This window comes from Leptonychotes weddellii, chromosome 5 (assembly GCF_054177405.1).
Source record: "Leptonychotes weddellii isolate Sample4059 chromosome 5, ASM5417740v2, whole genome shotgun sequence".
Classification (NCBI taxonomy): Eukaryota; Metazoa; Chordata; class Mammalia; order Carnivora; family Phocidae; genus Leptonychotes; species Leptonychotes weddellii.
This window is the reverse complement of record NC_138373.1, coordinates 22,110,488-22,128,724: the sequence shown is the minus strand read 5'-3', so window position 1 is coordinate 22,128,724 and position 18,237 is coordinate 22,110,488. Positions and strand designations below refer to the sequence as shown.

Sequence of the window (18,237 nt, the reverse complement as noted above, 5' to 3'; positions counted from 1 at the left end):
CTGGACTTCAGTGTTTTCAGATCACTTTCTTAGTCCTTTGTATCATCAGTTTCTCTTTTTTGGATAGTCTAGTTGTCAAGTGAGGGGACCAAAAAGAATCAGAGTTTCTAAGGAGCCAGCTGATTAATGTCATTGTTCACTGGTTAATTGGGATGCATTTTCCTTCTGCACGTGGGGTTTTCTTCATGTCAAAAATCACTAGAGCCTTGACAAAAGGCTTGTGCTTGGAGTCAGAAACTTGAGTGCAGTCTGACCCAGTGACTCAGCAGCACTGTGGCTTTGGGAAAGTTTTCTAACTCTTCGGAGCCTCAATTGTCACCTTTCTAAAATGTCATCAGAATGCCCACCTGGCAGGGCTGCCGTAAGGCTGAATGAAACAACAGATCTGAAAGTGCTTTGGGACCCAGAAGCTCTGTCCCTGGGGCTGCGCACTGATGACCAGTGGGTGGAATCCAGCCTGTAAACAGGCTCTTTTGGCCACATAATGATGGAAAACATTTGGAATGAATTACCCGCATTTAAAAATTGTTGGATCACAGAAAAACCTGGATTTTCGGCTCCTCTTGAAAAATCCGATCCCGCCATGTGGGGCCCACATTCTCCGACCTGGCCAATTGGCCACAGCTTGGGAGCAGCTGCCCCATTTTGAGGGGCGGTGGGGGGGCATGTGCCCTCTCTGCAGTTCCCGTGGGCACCTCCGGACCCACTGAACCCATTTCTGTTGCCTACTGGCCCCTTAGGCATCCACGGGAATGTCCTCCTGGTCTCAGCAGATTTTCTTGTTCCCGGTATCAGTGTGCATGCTTTTGCTGGGGTTTAGTAAAGATAATGAGATGAAGAATAGCCCCAGTGCGACTGCTCATCCATTGCCCTGTGCCGGGAAGTCCTTCCTCATCATTCAGTGTCTAAGACTCCTCCCCCCAGGCCCTGCAAGGGAGGAGTCACTGTGCCTTGTCCACTTAGGGCACCCCGGAGCTGGGGAGCCCGTGCAGCTTGCCTGAGGCTGCACAGCTAGTGAGCAGCCAAGTCAGAATTTGAACCCAGATCTTTGCTGCTCCGGATCCTGGCTGCACCATCTGAGCCTGAAACATTTACAGTGCACTTACCTGCTCGAGCTTGAGCCTTAGCAACGACAAATAGCGCTGCACTAAGCATGGGAGTACTAATATCTCTTTGAGGTCCTGATTTCAACTCTCTGGATAAATACCCAGAGGTGGCATTGCTGGATCTTAGGGTAGCTCTATTTTTAATTGTTTGAGGAACCCCCATACTGTTCTCCAGAGTGGCTGCATCAGTTTACATCCCTGCCAACTGTGTACAAGGCTTTTAAAAGGACTTGATTCATTTTATTTGTTGAGAACAAAGTTGAAGTGATTTTAGACTAAATAAACTACCTGGCTCACTTTATTCATATTTAGAAATGCAGAAATAAACATTCCCCCAGGCCAGCCCTCTCTCCGGCAAACAGCACGGCGTGGAAGCATTTGGAAGCATTCTGCTTTGGTCTTCACCGCGGTCAGCCTCTTGGTGGGCTGCAGATAGACTTCTCTATATAACGGAGCTAATGCATTTCTCCTAACATTTTGGTAGGACACGTAGTCTTCATTGAATAGGTTCATTGTTAACACTTCAGAGGCCTAATTTTGATTCAGTTGACTTTTATAGGCAATGGAAATGTTACTACTATCAGTTTTCTGGCCCTGATCACCTAGGACACAGCAGGGAACTTTCTACTCCTTATCCTTGTGAAGAGGTCCAGCCATGAGCATGACATGGGGTCTGAGTGCTGAGCTTCATTCAGCCCGTCTATTCCGTAAACACTTGCTGATCTGGGAATTGAGGAGTGAACCAGAGAAGTGCGTCCTCCACTCAGGAAGAGAGACACTAAGCAAATAAATACACACTTAAAACTACAGTTGTATAAAGCCCCACAAAAAAATACAGGGACTTCTGAGAACCCAGATTTGAAGGGAAGTGGGTCAGGGAAGTTTCCCAAGAATGTGCTGCTAGAGCTGAGATCCACAGGATGACTAGTAATGAAGGGCCTCGGGGGGACAGGAGAGGGCATCCTGGGCAGAGGGGGCAGCATGGGTAAAGGCCCTCAGGTGGGAAGGCACACCCTGCATTGGAGGGACCAGAAGAGAGCCTCGGTGAGTCGTCTGTGGTGGTGCTGAGGGACGCTGGGGACGTGAGCCGGTCAGACAGGCAGGGGTGGGCTCCTGCAGAGCCGTGTAGCTCCCCAGACCGTGAGCTGGTTCCCGACAGCCTCGCATCCCCGTGCCGCTCTGTCCCCTGCCTTCCCGCTTCACTCCCCCTGCTTTCCTGCCCTGCTCCTCCCAGCGCCATGCCCCATCCTGCCCCATGTTCTGGCTCCTTTTCTGAAGGACTTTATTATTTATCACCAACACTTACATACCCCTTCCAGTAAGCCAGCCAGCAGTTCACAAATGCTCCACAAACAAGCCTGTTGCTCTCATTGGCACAGAGAGGTGAAGTGACTTCCCCAGGGTCACCAGCTCGTAAGCGGCCAAGAGCAGACTCAAAGCCAGGATGTCTGTGCTCAGTGCATCTTTGCCACCTCTGATCTTCGCGCTCCTGGAAAGTCAGTCATTTCCAGGGTATTCCTGCCTCTGCCAAGGAATGGCATTTAATACAGGGATTCCTGCAGACCAGAACCAGGGACCCAAAGGGATATTGCAAATAGTGGAAGCCAGGTCCCCTGTCTGTCTAGCTGAGAGAGAGAGAGGGTTGATTGGGAGCTGCCTCATAAGCACTGGTTTGCTCTGTCAGGGAGGCAGCCTCGGCAGGGACGCCGGCGGGGGGTGGGGGGAGGGCACCTTGCTCTGCTTGCATTGCCAGCTGAATCCAGGACCTTTTGTTCTTCTAATTTTGTTTTTAAAGATTTATTTATTTATTTTAGGGAGGGGGGAGGGGCAGAGGAAGAGAAAATCCTGAAACAGATTTCCCACTGAGTGCGGAGCAGGACACAGGGCTCCATCCCAGGACCCGGAGATCATGACCTGAGCCGAAATCAAGAGTCAGATGCTTAACTGAGCCACCCAGGCGCCCCTTTCTCATCTTCTTCTTTTAAATCTGTGTTTACTTGCCTTGCTTCGGTTGCTGGCACTGAAGCATCAAAGTACAATTAAAAAGAAAAAAATGTTACGACCACTGAAGCATGGATATCCTATGGAAAACTTTTTCCTGGTGCAGAAGGTTGGAAATAGTCTCGTCTCTTCAGTTATGAGCAAAAAGCTCACGGAAATGGCTTACTGCAAACCTTTCTGTCTCCATGACCCCTTGTCCCCCTCGGTGGAGGTGTGCTGAATGGGCTCCCACCGCAGTTACAACAGCGGGGATGAAATTGTTACTGGAACATTCAGATTGTTGTTTCTTCCCAAGGCAGGTCCTTAAATAAAAAATATTTTTGAACATCCACACAGCAGAACAAAATAGCCCAGTCAGAAACAGCTGTTTGCAGAGAGAGACAGTAGTGAGTTGCCAGCTGAGCGCGACTCTAGATGCAAGGCAGACCACAGCGAGAGCAATTTTGATCACTGTAGTCTGAGGCGCTCAGCCTCGAGGCATCATGCGTCCTCTCTTGCTGATACCCAGGCACGATTCCTGTAGATGTTAACAGCTGTACCAAACTTCTCACACCCCTCCACCCTCCTCCTCCCGGTTGAAAGTGTACTGCGGGTCATTTCCCACCCATCCTGGTCCCAGCACTTGTCATCCTCCGTGCAGGTGTCCACAGTGGCTGGCGTACGGATGTGGCTTCCCCCCGTTAGCCGGCTCCATCAGCTCAGAGAGTGGCACGGTAGGAGTCTCTGCTTGAGCCCGGGTTCCTCCGTGGGCCAGCCGTGTGACACGGGGCCCGCTGACCTCTCCGGGGCTCATCTGCCATCTGTGAAATTAGGGACTGGTCATAACAGTATCTTTCTGGAACGCAGAAAAGCTACCGTGGTGACCATGAACGTTAGCGACTGTTACTTGTCTTCGTAGCCACCTGAGCGCCTGGCACGGAGAAGGCGTTCCGGCTGTGATACATTCGGCACTATTTACTGAGTCCTTGCCCTGTGCCCGGCACTGCCTCAGAGCCAGGGACAGGGACGGGGCACCGATCACATCGTGTTCCCTTGGCAGCCCTGGCTGTGAATCGGCAACTACGACAGCTGAAGTACCTGTCCTCCCGGGGGTCGGAGGCTAGGATGAAAGAAAAACGTAAACCAAGAGATGCCGTCAGAGGTATTCCCAGAAGGAATAAATAAGTCACTTCAGAACTGCTCTGAAAAAATAAGGACGATTTGTGACGGAGACTGGGGGAAGGTGTGTGCTAGGCTCTGGATGGATGACCAGGGAAGGCCTCAATGAGGAGCCCACACGAAAGATGGGATCTAGAGACCATCGAGGAGCGGGTCTGGCCAGGTCTTGCAGATGAAGATTTCAGTCCGAGGGAACAGTAGGGCCGGGAGGCCGGACCTCCTTGGCACACGGGCTGCTCCTCTGCCCTGCCATCGAGATCGGTGTGGGAGACTGGCCCCCGGGGACTGCGTCACCCGGGCGTGCTTCCTTCTCTCCAACTCGTTTCAGCCAGGGGCAGGGACCGGCCGCAGACTGGAAGGCAGGAGCAGACCAAGTTTGGGGTATTTATAAAATACCCTCATGCTCACTGGGCCGTGGTTTGGCAATGGCCTTGTTCTTCTACCAAGGCCACGGTGGCCTGGCAGGACTGTGGGGGGTCCAGCTGGTCCCAGGGGCCATAAAGGTGTGGCTACCAGGTCAGCGAGGCAGTGGTGGCAGGGCCCGGGCACTCACCCCTGGCGGTAGAGGTCTGGGGGGGGTGTGTTCAGGAGGAGAGCCCCAGAATCCCAGGTAGCGTGTCGGAAGGGAAGCCAGTGGCCAGCTTTGTGCCGTCCGGAACCCTCTTTCGGTTCATTTCAGCATCTGAGAAACACCATTCTAAACTCTGAGTGTCTCTTGGGTTTTTCCTTTCCCAAGAGAGCATCCTCAATTTAGCTGTTAATGTCACTGAACGCCCTAAAGAGCAATGCTATATATAAAGCTGGTGCCTTTGGTGGTGACAGTGATCATTTTTGGGGGGGGGGGGTTACCCAGAGTAGGTGGCTTCCGCTGTTGCATCTGCTGCGAGACCCGCAATCTTGCTTTTGTAGTCCAAGGAACAGGGCTTTTTACTGCTACACACATGGGAGAACAAGACTGTAATTTTGGAAAACAGGCTATTAAGCTGACAGGTAACTTGGCCTCCTTGATTCCTTGGATCCAAGGAGGCTCTCGGGGCTTGTCTCCCCAGAGTGGAGCATGCTCATCAGTGGGGTTAACAACAGTCTCTGTTTTCTCGGTGTTACTGAACCAGGCTCATGAGTGGCCTTGCCTCCGGGAAGTGGCCGGCACTGTAAGTCCTCCACAGCTGCGAACGGGAGGGACCTGGGCTTCTGTCTTCATGGTTTTGGGGATTTCCGCCCCCCGCCCCCGCTGCCTCATATCTAGGATTCTCTCTCCTGTTTTGGCTTTTCACTAGGATCATCCCGAACATGGGGTCCTGTTTCTTGTTCGAGAGCTTCTCAACGTGATCCAGGACTACACCTGGGAGGACAGCAGTGACGATAAAATCCGCATCTACACCTGCGTCCTGCACCTCCTCTCCGCCATGAGCCAGGAGAACTACCTCTACCACATAGACAAAGGTAGCGGGGTGCCCTCTTCCCATACTGCTCCGAGCTTGAAGTTCATGAAAGTCCAGTGACGTTTTTTTGTTTTCTTTTACTTAATCTAGTTTTTTACCCACCAGGAACTTCTACTCCAGGGCCTTGCTAAATGTGCCCAAATAAGAATTTCCTGAGCAGGTTCCTAAGCCCCATCCCATCCCTTCTTAATTAGGATCCTCAAGAAGGGGCCTGAGAATTTTGTCTAGAACAAACATCCAAAATCCTTTCAACAGTCAGACAAGTTTAGAGAAGCACTCTTTTGGATCTGTGCTCTCTTTGGTGCACTACGAATAACCTAGAAAGGTGGTTAAATATATACATGCCTGAGCTTCATCCGGGGCCTGCCCCTAACCCCAGTCTCAGGTGGGACTTTACCCAGTTCTTCAAGTGATGCTGAGATTCCGTGAACCCCTAGTTCAGATGCTCAGAAGGAAGGAGGTGGCCTTGCTCCCCCATGTGCTACCAGCCATTTTGAATTTGCTGCTAGAAATTTGAAAGCGGACTTCTCATATCCTGGACACACAGGACAGTCCCAATTCCAGACCTCTGCCTGCAGAGCCCAGGCATCTGCCTGCTTATCAGACCCTCAGTTCCAGTGATTGGTTTCCCAGAACATGGCCCTATTGTTAAAAGTGCTTTGGCCAGTAATGACATACTTGAGGGTTTAAGCAACTGTCTCTATACACTTGGAAATTTCAGGAAGCAAATTCGCAGGAGGGCCTTCCCCTATGACTCTCAGAGGCTTCCTCTAGCTGGGATTTGGGGGCTAATCGTTAAGATGTAACTTAGGGAGGCTGCTTGATGTCAAGGATGACAGCTCCCACGACTTGAGCTCCTACTGCATGCCGGGTAGCACACCAGACTCCGCGGATCTTCCTCCTGTACTCCTTACAGCACTGCAGAGTGTACGACAAGCATGGGTGTCCCCACTTTCCATTCCAGCAAGGGGAGACTCAAGGTCCTGTAGCCGGTTAGTGACGGAAGTGGAATTTACACCCAGAACTGTGCGGCATGCGTCACGCTCCCTCCTCAATTACAAAACAACAGTGTTTTAATTAAAGCATAACATGCTACATACATGCCATCAGCTGTAAAGCTCAGTGACTCATCACACAGTGAACACACCCAGGTAACCCCCACCCAGATCGTGCCCCCTTCCAGTGAGCACCACCCCTTTCCTCTCCACGGTTCACCACTCTCCCGACTTACAGCATCGCACGTTAGTTTATACAGTTTTCACTTTTATGTGAATGAAATTTAGCATGCATACTTTGGTGTCTGGCTTCTTTTACTCAGTATTCTGTGTGTGAGCTCTGTCCGTGTTGTGCGTAGCTGAGTTCCTCCTTTTGCATTGCCGTATCGTATTCCGTGGCGTGACCGTACCAGAATTCATTCATTCCCTGATGGGTGAACATTTGCATGTTTCCAGTGGTTCTGGTTCTGGCCGTGAACATTCTTGGACATGTTCTTGGTGTACATTTCTGTTGGCTCTGTGCCTACAGGTGGAGTTGCCGGCTCATGGGACTTGCTTATGTTCAGCTTTGGTAGACACTGTCTCACAGTCTTCCAGAATGGTTGTACCCATTGACACCCCCACCAGGCATGAATGAGGGTTCCCTTTGTTCCCTCCCTGTGGTCAGTCTTTTTCATTTTGGCTCTTCTGATGAGTGTAATTTGCATTTCTCTGATGACTAATGAGATTGAGCACCTTTTCCTTTATTTGTTGGCATTTTTATTTCCTTTTTTGCCAAGTGCACATTGAGGGCTTGCAACTATGGAGAGACTTCTGAGGACCAGGCACTGACGTGGAAGTGGGTCTGCACACCTCAGGCCCTGTGAGAGGGGCAAGCCCTCTCCTCCCTCTTCTGGAGCAGATTCATTTAACCCTCTAAACTTACCACAGCCACGACAGACTGGGGGCCAGAGTGCTAGCAAAGGGAGCGTGGCGAGGTTTGATAGGCAGGAGCCTGGCTTTTACATTTCTAGCTTTTAGAGGAGAAAGCGGAAGGATGGGTGGGTTTTTTTCCCTTTTTTTTTGGCCCAGCTGTGTTTACCGTGGATGCATAATTGTGACCTGACAATTGTCCTGGTAGGAGAGAGGCCCAGGGGGCCCGAAGGAGGCTTTGCCTTCCCATCCCTTTCTTATTCTAGGCAGCCTTGTAGTGTTGACACAGGTTAGAACTTCTGAAGAACTCGGGTCACAACTTTTTTGCATTTCCAAAGGATGCCTCTGCTGCTTTCTTTCTCGATTAATAAGATGGCATTGTGAAATCACCTGGAGCAAGAACCCCAGCGCGTTCACCCGAGCCTGTGAGAGAGAGGGCGTGTTCGACAGGGAAGGGGAGGATGCCGGCCTACTGAATGTTTACTTCATATGCAGATAGCGTCGATGTGGCTGGAAGACCACAACCCAGGATGGCTCCGTGAAGCCATTGTAGCCCCTTGGCTGCTCCACGCCACCTGCCAGGCCCTTGAGGCGTTGGGGGTCATGATCCCAGGGCCAGACAGGTGCAGGGACTGTAGGCTATTCCTAGTGGCCACTTGCCAGGGATGTCATTTATCTCCCTCGGAAGAGCTGCGCCTGGACTCGCAGGGGCCACTGCACACACTGGTCTGACCAACTTCCTTCTAATTCTCAAGTTTCCCCTTTCCTCCCTCCGTCACCACCAAGTGTTAGCATGGAAAACTCATCCCGCCCCCGTTCCCCCTTGAGCACTTCATCTCGTGAATTTAATCTGTAGAGCTTGGCCTGATCTTGCTAATTCCAGAGTTCCATCCCAAGCCTAGATTTTAAGATCTCGTAACCCCTTGCACTGCCTGCTTCTAACAATCAGTACATGCTGTTGTGATTGCCTCTTTGCTGGTCTGCATCTCCTTACAGTCTCTGAGTGTCTGTGAGGCAGGGACGGCCTTGGCCCCCACTGGGTCCCCAGCTCCTAGCCTGGAACCTGGTGCAGAACAGGCCCTCATCCAGGAGGTGCAGAGAAAGAGAGAGTGCGTGTGTGTGTGTGCATGTGCAAGTGAGCAGCCTGCTCCGAACACACCCCTGGCCCCTCTGGGGAGGAAGCCTGGGGTGTGTTGGCCATGGGTGGTCTTAGACCTTCTCTCTTTTCCAGTGCTGAGCTCATCAGAAAGAGAGTAGATTCCAACCCGGAGTGAGCCTGAGAATTTATGCCAGGAACTATTCCGGTCCTCAGCGGTAGACGTGAGAAATTCCTTCCTGCCGCCCTGCAAACTCAGGTGGTGGTGAATGGCTGAATCACATTCCTTTACCAGAATCCCAATCTTTTACATTCTTTTAAGAGAACAGCTGTCCTCCTCTGACTGGTGGATAGCAGTTGAGACGCAGCTCCATACACAGGCAGTTCAGAAGTGGATTAGAGATCGCCTTTGCACAGAGAGGCTGGGGAGCAAGGAGACTGCTGGGGAGCAGTTGTTCTTGTTCTTAGGCAATGTGTCTGCAATCTGCTTACAACTGGTTCAGCCACAGAACTCCGTCATGTGTCTGTGTGTCTGTATGTGTGTGTCGTGGAGAGCACAGGTATGTATTCAATGCACTGTTTTCCCGACTTTTCGGCAGCCTTGCCAGTTTTCAAAATAAAAAGCGGGAAGAATAGTTGTTATTCTAGAAATAGCAACTAGAAATGCACAGAAGGCATAGCTGAAATTACTTAATTAATTACTGTGTGCTTATTCCCATCCCATTCTCCGGAAGGTTCAAGACTGATGACAGGAAATTATGAAATTTAATTTTTTTAATTAAAAAAATTGATTCTTAAGCAGCTATAAATTAGGAAATATAGATGTACACATCTGGGCTCTACTATGGATACTTTTGTCACTTTTTAAAAATTAAGTATCTTATAATTATGTGTTATTAATAGTATAATAATATAGTGTACTATGTGGTAATTAATAACTATAGATCATGTACTTTTATTATCCTCCAAGTATTTAATACTGTAACAGAGCATTTATTTTTCTGATTTTTTTTTTTAAAGACTTATTTGACAGAGAGTGTGCATGTGAGGGGAGGGGCATAGAGAAATCCTCAGGCAGACTCCCCTGCTGAGCATGGAGCCCGATGCAGGGCTCAGTCTCAACCCTGAGATCACAATCTGAGCCAAAACCAAGAATTGGACGCTTAACCAGCTGAGCCACCCAGACGCCCCTGTTGGATTATTTTCTTAAAAATAAATACCTTAATGGCTTCCCCAGGTCAAAGATACAGACTTTTTGTACTAAGGTTTTTTACATTTTTTAAAAATTCATAACCTACACATAGTGATAAAATAAAGTTTACCATTTTAACTGTTTTTAAGTGCATAATTCACCTTCATCAAGTATGATGAGTGTTGAGCAGCCATCACCACTACCCATTTCCAAGATTTTTTAATCATTCCGACGAAGTGTACCCAATAGACAGTGACTTCCCATACCCCCGCCCCCCTGCCCCCGCCTGTGGTGACCTCCACTCTGAGTCCTACAAATCTGCCTGTTCCAGTGTCCTGTGGAAGAGGAATCATGCAGTATTTGTCCTTTTGTGTCTGGCATATTTCACTTACATAAAGCTTTCAAGATTCATCCACATTTCAGCACGTATCAGAATTTCATTCCTTTTTGGGGCACCTGGGTGGCTCACTCATTAAGCATCTGCCTTCGGCTCAGGTCATGATCTCAGGGTCCTGGGATCGAGCCCCACCTCGGGCTCCCTGCTCCGTGGGAAGCCTGCTTCTCCCTCTCCCACTCCCCTGCTTGTGCTCCCTCTCTTGCTGTGTCTCTGTCAAATAAATAAATAAAATCTTAAAAAAAAAAAAAATTCATTCCTTTTTATGATTGCATAATATTCCTTTGTATGGCTAGACCACGCTTTGCTCACTGCTCTGGTCTGTTCCATCAGTTGACTCCAACGACAGCCTGTATGGGGGAGACTCCAAGTTTCTGGCTGAAAACAATAAGCTGTGTGAGACGGTGATGGCTCAGATCCTGGAGCACCTGAAAACCTTGGCCAAAGATGAGGTAGGTGTCCTCTGCCTGCTCACTCTGAATGCACAAGTTTCCAGGGTGGGTTGGACATTGTTCCGTTCTGGAAAAGAAACTCGGTCATGTGGGTAATGTGTTTCTGTGCAGACTGATAACTGAGCACTTCATCCAGGGCTTTTGCTCCTGTACTAAATGCTCTGTGTTTTTCAGTTGCTTGCCTCTCCTACCAGAATGTCAGCCCAGGGACCTTGTGACATGAGTCTCGGAGACCTCCCTGTCTCTGTCCCATGTGTCACTCACCACAGCATCCCCCCACCTTGAACAGAGGCCCGCATACAGCAGGTGCTTCATCCGTACATGCTGAATAAATTGCCTGTATTTTGCATATCTTAGGTTTTTTTCATGCCCACAACCAGCCTGAGATGGAAGTGCTCTGTTTATTCTCATTGGACAGTAAAGGAAACTGAGGCTTAGAGAGGTTTCTCCACAGCCCTGGGTTTCCTCTGGTGATAGAACAGTGTCGTCACCCTGATCCCCGAGGCTGAACTTTGAACCACTGCGTTGCCCTCCTCGACCAAGGCCTTTTGCTTTCTTACCTTGTAAGAAGTGGCATGTAGTTCCTCTCCCACCACAGTGGAGGTTCTGTTTCTCCAGCCTTTGTTTTTGTTTTTTTTTTAAGATTTTATTTATTCATGAGACAGGCAGAGGGAGAAGCAGGCTCCCCATTGAGCAGGGAGCCCGATGCGGGGCTCGATCCCAGGACCCCGGGATCACAACTTGAGCCGGAGGCAGACGCTTAACCAACCGAGCCACCCAGGCACCCTCTCCAACCTCTGTTATGAGTGTAGCGTTGAGGACTCTGCATTTATCATCTCACTGAATTCTCACGACAGACCAGTGAGGTGGGACAGCTGTTGCTTTACACTGTACGGACAGGGAGACAGTCCCAGAGTGGTAGCTACGCAATGTGGTCGAGGCCGTCTTCTAGAACCCGTGTTCTTAACCACAAATTACATGGATATGTCAGGTGTTGCATCTTTTGTTTTCAGAGCAGTTTTTCCCTAGTCTCCATATAGTTAGATGATAGTTAAATTTAATTTCCATTTAGGACAGTCTACATATCTACCTGTTCTCTTCCCCGGTTATGCCAACCACTGCTTCCTTTGCAGCTTCAGCCCTAACATGTGGGTGACAGATGGCTCCCAGAGGCCCTGTCTCAGGCTTGTTCAGACCTTGCTCATCTCTGGGAGTGTGTTCAGGCTGATTCCTGTTGTGTAGTCAGGGCCTGTGGGAAGGAGGGTGGAGGGGGGCAGTGCCTTAGGAGTCAAAGCTGGCGCCTGACCTTTCTCTGCGTTCTTTCCATGGGTCAGCTGGTGCCTGAATTTCTTTCCACCTCCAGGTACTCCCCTGGGTCTTGCTCTTCACTACTCCAAGCTGTCTGCTTGAAACTCCGAGCATTTCGTTTTTTTTTTTTTATTCCCACCTGGCAAGAGACCACCTGATGCTCATTCCTAATTTCATCCTGGCAGGCCCCATACTCTCCCGCCGCCCTGCTCCTCAATTCCCTTTCCCAAAGCTAAGGCAGATTTTGGACTGCCTATTTCCCAGTAGCTTCCCAGCCTTCCCCTTCCTTCCCTTCCCTGGATTCTCCCGTTCCTAGGTTTTGCTCCTTTATCCCCACCCCGTCAAACCCTTTGAAGACAAAATAAGATCAAACTGAATTTTAAGTTTAATTCATACTCATTTCCAGGGCTATATGAAATACCACCATTGTCCTTACCCCCTTCCCCACCAGAAAATCACAAGAATATTGCACAGCTACGGACGTACACGTGTATGATGCACATATGTGTTCTGGGTTCCCATTATCCTCAGGATATTCAAGCAGGTGCTGGAGAGAGTGGGATTTTTTTCTGGACTCCATCCTCCAGTGCCCCCTGCCAAGTTCTAGGGCCAGCCTTAGGGTTAGCAGTAGGTCCCACGTGCATCATAGCACCCTCTCTAGGGAGGGAGTATGTGTTGGTGTGTCCCACCGACCTGGGGACCCTTCTGGATGCAGGGCTGGGGAAGTTAACACATGGAGGGCGCTTCCCTGTCAGGGGATGGGGCAGAATCAGAACCCCAATTTCTACAGGGAGACTGGTTTATCAAACCACTGAGTATCGGAAGAGGCAATTCTCCCCCAACTGAAAGGCCTTTTTCAAACACGGGCAAACTTTTAGGGCCAAAGACCCAGCTCTTCTTTGTCTCTTTGTATTGGTAGTTTTCAGGGGAGAGCTCTTCCTACCCTACAGGAGAAATGGGGTCCTTTACCTTGAGCTCCTCTGCCATGAAAAATTCTTCTTAGGCACCTTTTCCTGATTTTTAAAACCATGGGTTCTGGCTCCAACTTCTAGCCCAGGGACCTCTTAGAGCAGTACTGTGTTTAACAGATTACACCCAAGAAAAAATTGCCACATGCCTTGAAAATACATTTCTTCACCCTGATGCAACAGGCTGGGTTTAATCAGATGTGGCCACTTACAGCATCAATGACCATAGCCTAGCACAACCCCCAAGCTCACAATAAAAATAAAGCCAAGAACTATATGTAGCAGTTGTGTCCCACTACCCCCCCCCCGGCCCCCCGCTGCCACGGAGTTTGTTACCTGGGGCCAGCTACTGTCCAGAAGCAGATTCTCCCCCTTCCTGACGTCCAATCAGGTCAGTAGCAGCCTGACATGACGTCACGATGACCGTGTCATTCACCTCATCTCATGGAGCAGTTTATCCCTTTACATCATCATAAGGGTGAGTACAGGACAGTATTTTGAGAGACCAGATTAACATAACTTTTATTATAGTATATAGTTCTATTTTGTTAATTTCTTACTGTGCCTAATTTATAAACTATCAGAGGTATGTACGTATAGGAAAAAACAGTACATACAAGGTTCAGTACTGTCCGTGGTTTCAGGCGTTTACTGGGGGTCTTGGAACGTATTTTTGCAGTTGTGGGGGGGACAGTGCTGTGATTGTATTTAATGTTTGTCTCTTTTTCTCTTGGGGGAGGGGGCACTGATTGCAATAATGACTCTGAAACAGGATTCTGAAAAAATAGCAAAGTTGGAATTCTTCTAAAGAACATTTCAACTCACATAATACCAGGGACATTCAGTGAAAATGTCCTTCCATATATATATGCACATTTACCGAGCTAAAATGGAACGTACCATCCTTCATTTTAACAATGCAGTTCGAAATTCAGCGTAGGCAAGCATGTCACGGCAGGGGCCCTGGGAGCCTGGGACCTAGGAAACGGGTCAGATTTCTCTACCAGGTGGAGAGCAAAGCTTCCTGTTTTTGGAGACCCCCAGTGCCGATGCCAGGCCTGAGGAGGTCATCTCGAAGCTGGGAGCAGCCCTGCTTCCAAAATTTTCTCTCAACCTACATGAAGGGGCTCGGCAGTTTACTCATGAGCTTCGTGAAGTTGTTTGTTTGGGTGTGGTGAAGCTGGGAATCATGCCAGACCCGTGGAGCTTCCTGGAAATGACAATTCTCATAGGAAAATAATGAAAAGAAGCTCTTTTCTATTTAAAACCTCTGGAGAAGAGGAGGGGGGCCTCAAGGCCCTGATTTGGTTCTCTCATAATGTGTTCTTGTTTTTGGGGTCTTTGCATGTTGGCTGGCATGACTTCTCATCCCTCAGATCTGTCTCTAATGATTTCACTTTTAATGGGCTGTGCATTTGAAACACATGTGGATTGGGCTTTTTAAGGTAAAATGCTTACTGAGAAGATACAGAATAGAGAAATAGCTAGTTGTTAGATATTGTCTCCCTTGTCTTTTAAAAAATCTCTCCCACTTCAATGAAATGTAGTTAAAGGACCTCTCTCAGGGGAGACTCTTTTAGTTGTATTTGAAATAGAATTTGTTTTAGCTTTGTCCTGTAGATATGCACCCTCCTGTTTTCCCAGCCATCAGACGAGGTCTGGTTCGAAAGGCAGGCAGCAGGTTGGGCTGGAACCCACGGAATGGCGATCTCTGCCCAGGTTCCTGGTTGGGGTAGAAGAACTGCACTGTCTGATTAGAGAGAGGATCCCAAGCAGGCAGTCGGCAGCCACTTAATGAGTCTGTGCCCGGTACATGCCGCTTTTCTCCCAGGGCCCGCAGGCTTGGGCAGTGCACAGCATGACCCCACTCCTTGACGGTAACGTTCAGTCAGCTCAGCTGCTTCTGTGACTGTCACAGGTCCGGGCCGTTGGCAAGGCAGGCTCAACTGGCCTTGCAATGGAGGTCTCTTCATTGCTGCTCAGCCACCCTTGCCCAACCGTGCTTGAAGCTGCACCTTCACAGTTTTTTTCCTCCACCAAGAGATTGTAAATTCTCACATAGCAGAGGATGGCAGGAAGGATTAAGTTGGTTCAGTAGTGGCTCCCATGAATTTTTGTGGAATGATGGATGGACAGATCGATGGTTACTAGGTTGGTTTTATCCACCTTGAGTAGTTGAGAAAAGCAACTCTTAGCCTCTTCAGAATTTGGATTCCTAATGTGATGCTAACACTGGGTCTATGTGAATATTCCATCAGCTGGAGTGGAACATGGGAGGGTGTGGGCACAGGCTTTGGAGTCAGACCACTGGAGCCCAAATCCTGCTTTGTACTTACTACCTGTGGTCCGTGAGCAAGTTCCCCAGAGCTTTCTGAGCTTTGGGTGTCTCTGCAAAATGGGAGTGGATTGGATTCCTCTTGCAGCCTTAAAAAAAACTGCCACAGGGCGCCTGGGTGGCTCAGTTGGTTAAGCGACTGCCTTTGGCTCAGGTCATGATCCTGGAGTCCCGGGATCGAGTCCCACGTCGGGCTCCCTGCTCAGCGGGGAGTCTGCCTCTCTCTGACCCTCCCCCCTCTCATGCTCTCTATCTCATTCTCTCTCTCAAATAAATAAATAAATAAAATCTTTAAAAAAAAAAAAAACTGCCACAAACTCAACAGCTTAAAACATTCATTTATTATATCAGTTTGGTGAGTTGGCAGTGAAAATCAGGGTGTTGACGGACTGGCTTCTTTAGGATGTTGGCAGACTTGAGTTCCATACAGTTGTAGGACTGAGGTCCGTTTCCTTGCTGGCTGTTGGCTAGAGGTGTTCTCAGCTTCTAGAAGTTGTCTGCATTTCTTGGCTTTTGGCCCCCTTCTTCCATTTGAAAGCCATCAACGGTAGGTCACATCCTCGTGCTTCAAATCTCTGTGATCTCACCCCTTCTGCCTCCTCTTCTGCTACTGGTCTCTCAGAAATTTCTCTGCCTTTTAGGGCTCAAGGGATTAGATTGGGCCCACCCAGATAATCCAGGATTCTCTAAGGTCCATAACTCTAATTACATCTACAAAATCCCTTCACCCTAGCACCCAGTATAATGCTTGAATAACCAGGGGTTGGGATCCTTGGGAGACAGTGCAAAACATGTACCTAGCTGGTCAGAAATGTGCTTCCCACAAAGATGTGCTGTGTAGATTAAATGGGATGAGCTGTATAAAGCACGGAGCAGAATACCTGGCCCACTTTAAGGGCTCCTTTCTCATCTGCTTCGCTGGACTCACTGATGTTCTGCATTGTGAGCCAAGGGCATCCAGCAAGGGCCCAGGTCAGCAGCTGTCCAGGGTCCGCATGGACTGTGATAAGAACCTGGCTGGCTGGTTAGGTCCACCTGTTCACTTGGCCTTCCCGCTGGCTGGTTAGGTCCACCTGTTCACTTGGCCTTCCCACATGCCTCTGTTTACCTTTCAGAACTTGTATCCTTTCTCCAAAGCCTGTTGTTGAATTCGGGTTTGGTCTACTCTGACATTTTGGCTAGACTTTGCTTGTTTAGGTACCTCTAATCAGAGGCAAGATTAGGTATTACAGAATAGTTCTTAAGAAAGCTGGGCCTGGGCTGTTTATGGGGAGCTGTCAGTTGGTCTTTATTTCTGCCCTAAATAGTGACCATAACTTTGGATGGCTTAGGATACATCTGAAAGACATTTTATTGTAGCCTTTCAGTTTTTGTTTGTACTTGCAAGAAGGCCTATCACTTCATTCCTTTACCCTGCTGTGTGCGGAGTCTCATGAAAGTATCACTTGCTTCTGCTTCCATTTCATGAGTAATGCCCATGTGGGAGGCACAGAATGAAGGCTTTATATGCTTCATCTCATTCAATCCTCACTTACCCGAGGAGCGGGCATTACCTTACTCTCCTACAGCTGAAGGCGGGACTTGGGAGGTTAAGCAGCTTGCCCTGCAGAAGATCCGTGGTAGAGCTGGCATCAACACTGGCTCCAGCCTGGGCCCCATGGCCAGATGGTAATCTCTCTCTTCTGTTTCAGGCTCTGAAGCGCCAAAGCTCCCTGGGCCTTTCCTTCTTTAATAGTATCTTGGCACATGGAGACCTGCGCAACAACAGACTCAACCAGCTCTCCGTCAACCTGTGGCACCTGGCACAGAGACATGGCTGTGCAGATACCAGGACCATGGTGAGGCACTGGGAAGGCATGGGGGTCCTGGTGAACCACATAAAGCCACCGGCCAGAGCACAGCTGGCCTCAACAAACCCGTCTCCCCTTTCTTTTTTTCCCTCTGAATAAAATACACATCTATAAAAATGTGAGCTATTCCTGGTCACACCAAAATCTGATTTTATAAGCAAATTATAATCTAAGAAGTTGTACTTAAAGACTTCACTCTCTTTTATTTTAATGATTTTATTTATTTGAGAGAGAGGGGGAGGGAGAGGGAAAAGCAGGCCTCCGGCCGGGGAGCTCAATCCCAGGACCCTGAGATCATGACCTAAGTCGAAGGCAGACCCTTAACTGACTGAGCCACCCAGGCGCCCCATACTTTAAAGACTTTGTTGGTTGCTTCTCCTCCTTTATCCTTCAAAAGACTTTAGCTGTAAGAAAGCATAAGCTCACAATATGGTTGATTTGTTGGTGCACTGGTGAACCAGAAAGGATACTGATTGTTCTTTTTCCTCCTAGGTGAAAACTCTGGAATACATCAAGAAGCGAAGCAAACAACCAGATATGGGTCATCTGACTGAACTGGCCCTCAGGCTCCCTCTGCAAACAAGGACCTGACTAGGGCTGTGAAGCCAAGTCCAGAAACACCTGCTTTGCTTTATTTTTACATATACAAATTGGTTTCAGCTTTGGCCTCTACCCAGATTACTGAGACAGTGAAGAAGTAGGAATTGTCAGAGCATTAAAATCCAATCTTGTTCACAAGAGTAGCAGTGTCTTTGCGCAAGTGGCCTTCAGATCGACCTTTATCGAGAAACAGGACACAAGTAACATCTGTCACGTGTTTTTTTTGTTTTTTAACTAGAAAAACCTTGAAAAGGTGTCTACTTTTAAAGAGCCACTGTTACCTAATTTGAGGGCCTCAAGTCTGGAATTGAATGTTGCCTAAACCACTACAGAAGATTGATAAAAGGTAGATGGTGCAATTAATTTTTCTATCAAAAGCAGCTCTGGATAGAACTTAGAATATACTGGTATATACCTAGCTGTCAGTA

General features: G+C 48.8%; 1 protein-coding gene across 8 annotated transcripts in view; it reads left to right on the top strand.

Moving 5' to 3' along the window:
- VPS35L (VPS35 endosomal protein sorting factor like) overlaps positions 1–17,949 on the top strand; it is a 102,150-nt gene extending 84,201 nt beyond the window's left edge. For 6 of the 8 annotated variants that reach the window (XM_081819923.1, XM_081819929.1, XM_081819924.1 and 3 more), the window contains 4 exons: positions 5,543–5,708; positions 10,630–10,748; positions 17,051–17,197; positions 17,702–17,949. In XM_081819923.1, coding sequence (XP_081676049.1) covers positions 5,543–5,708; positions 10,630–10,748; positions 17,051–17,197; positions 17,702–17,800 — 531 coding nt within the window. In that variant the 3' untranslated portion in view covers positions 17,801–17,949. Of the gene's footprint in view, positions 1–5,542; positions 5,709–10,629; positions 10,749–17,050; positions 17,202–17,701 lie in introns of those variants that run through there. The other 2 variants (XM_081819926.1, XM_081819928.1) reach the window with 2 other exon arrangements.
- Positions 17,950–18,237: the final 288 nt, after the last annotated feature.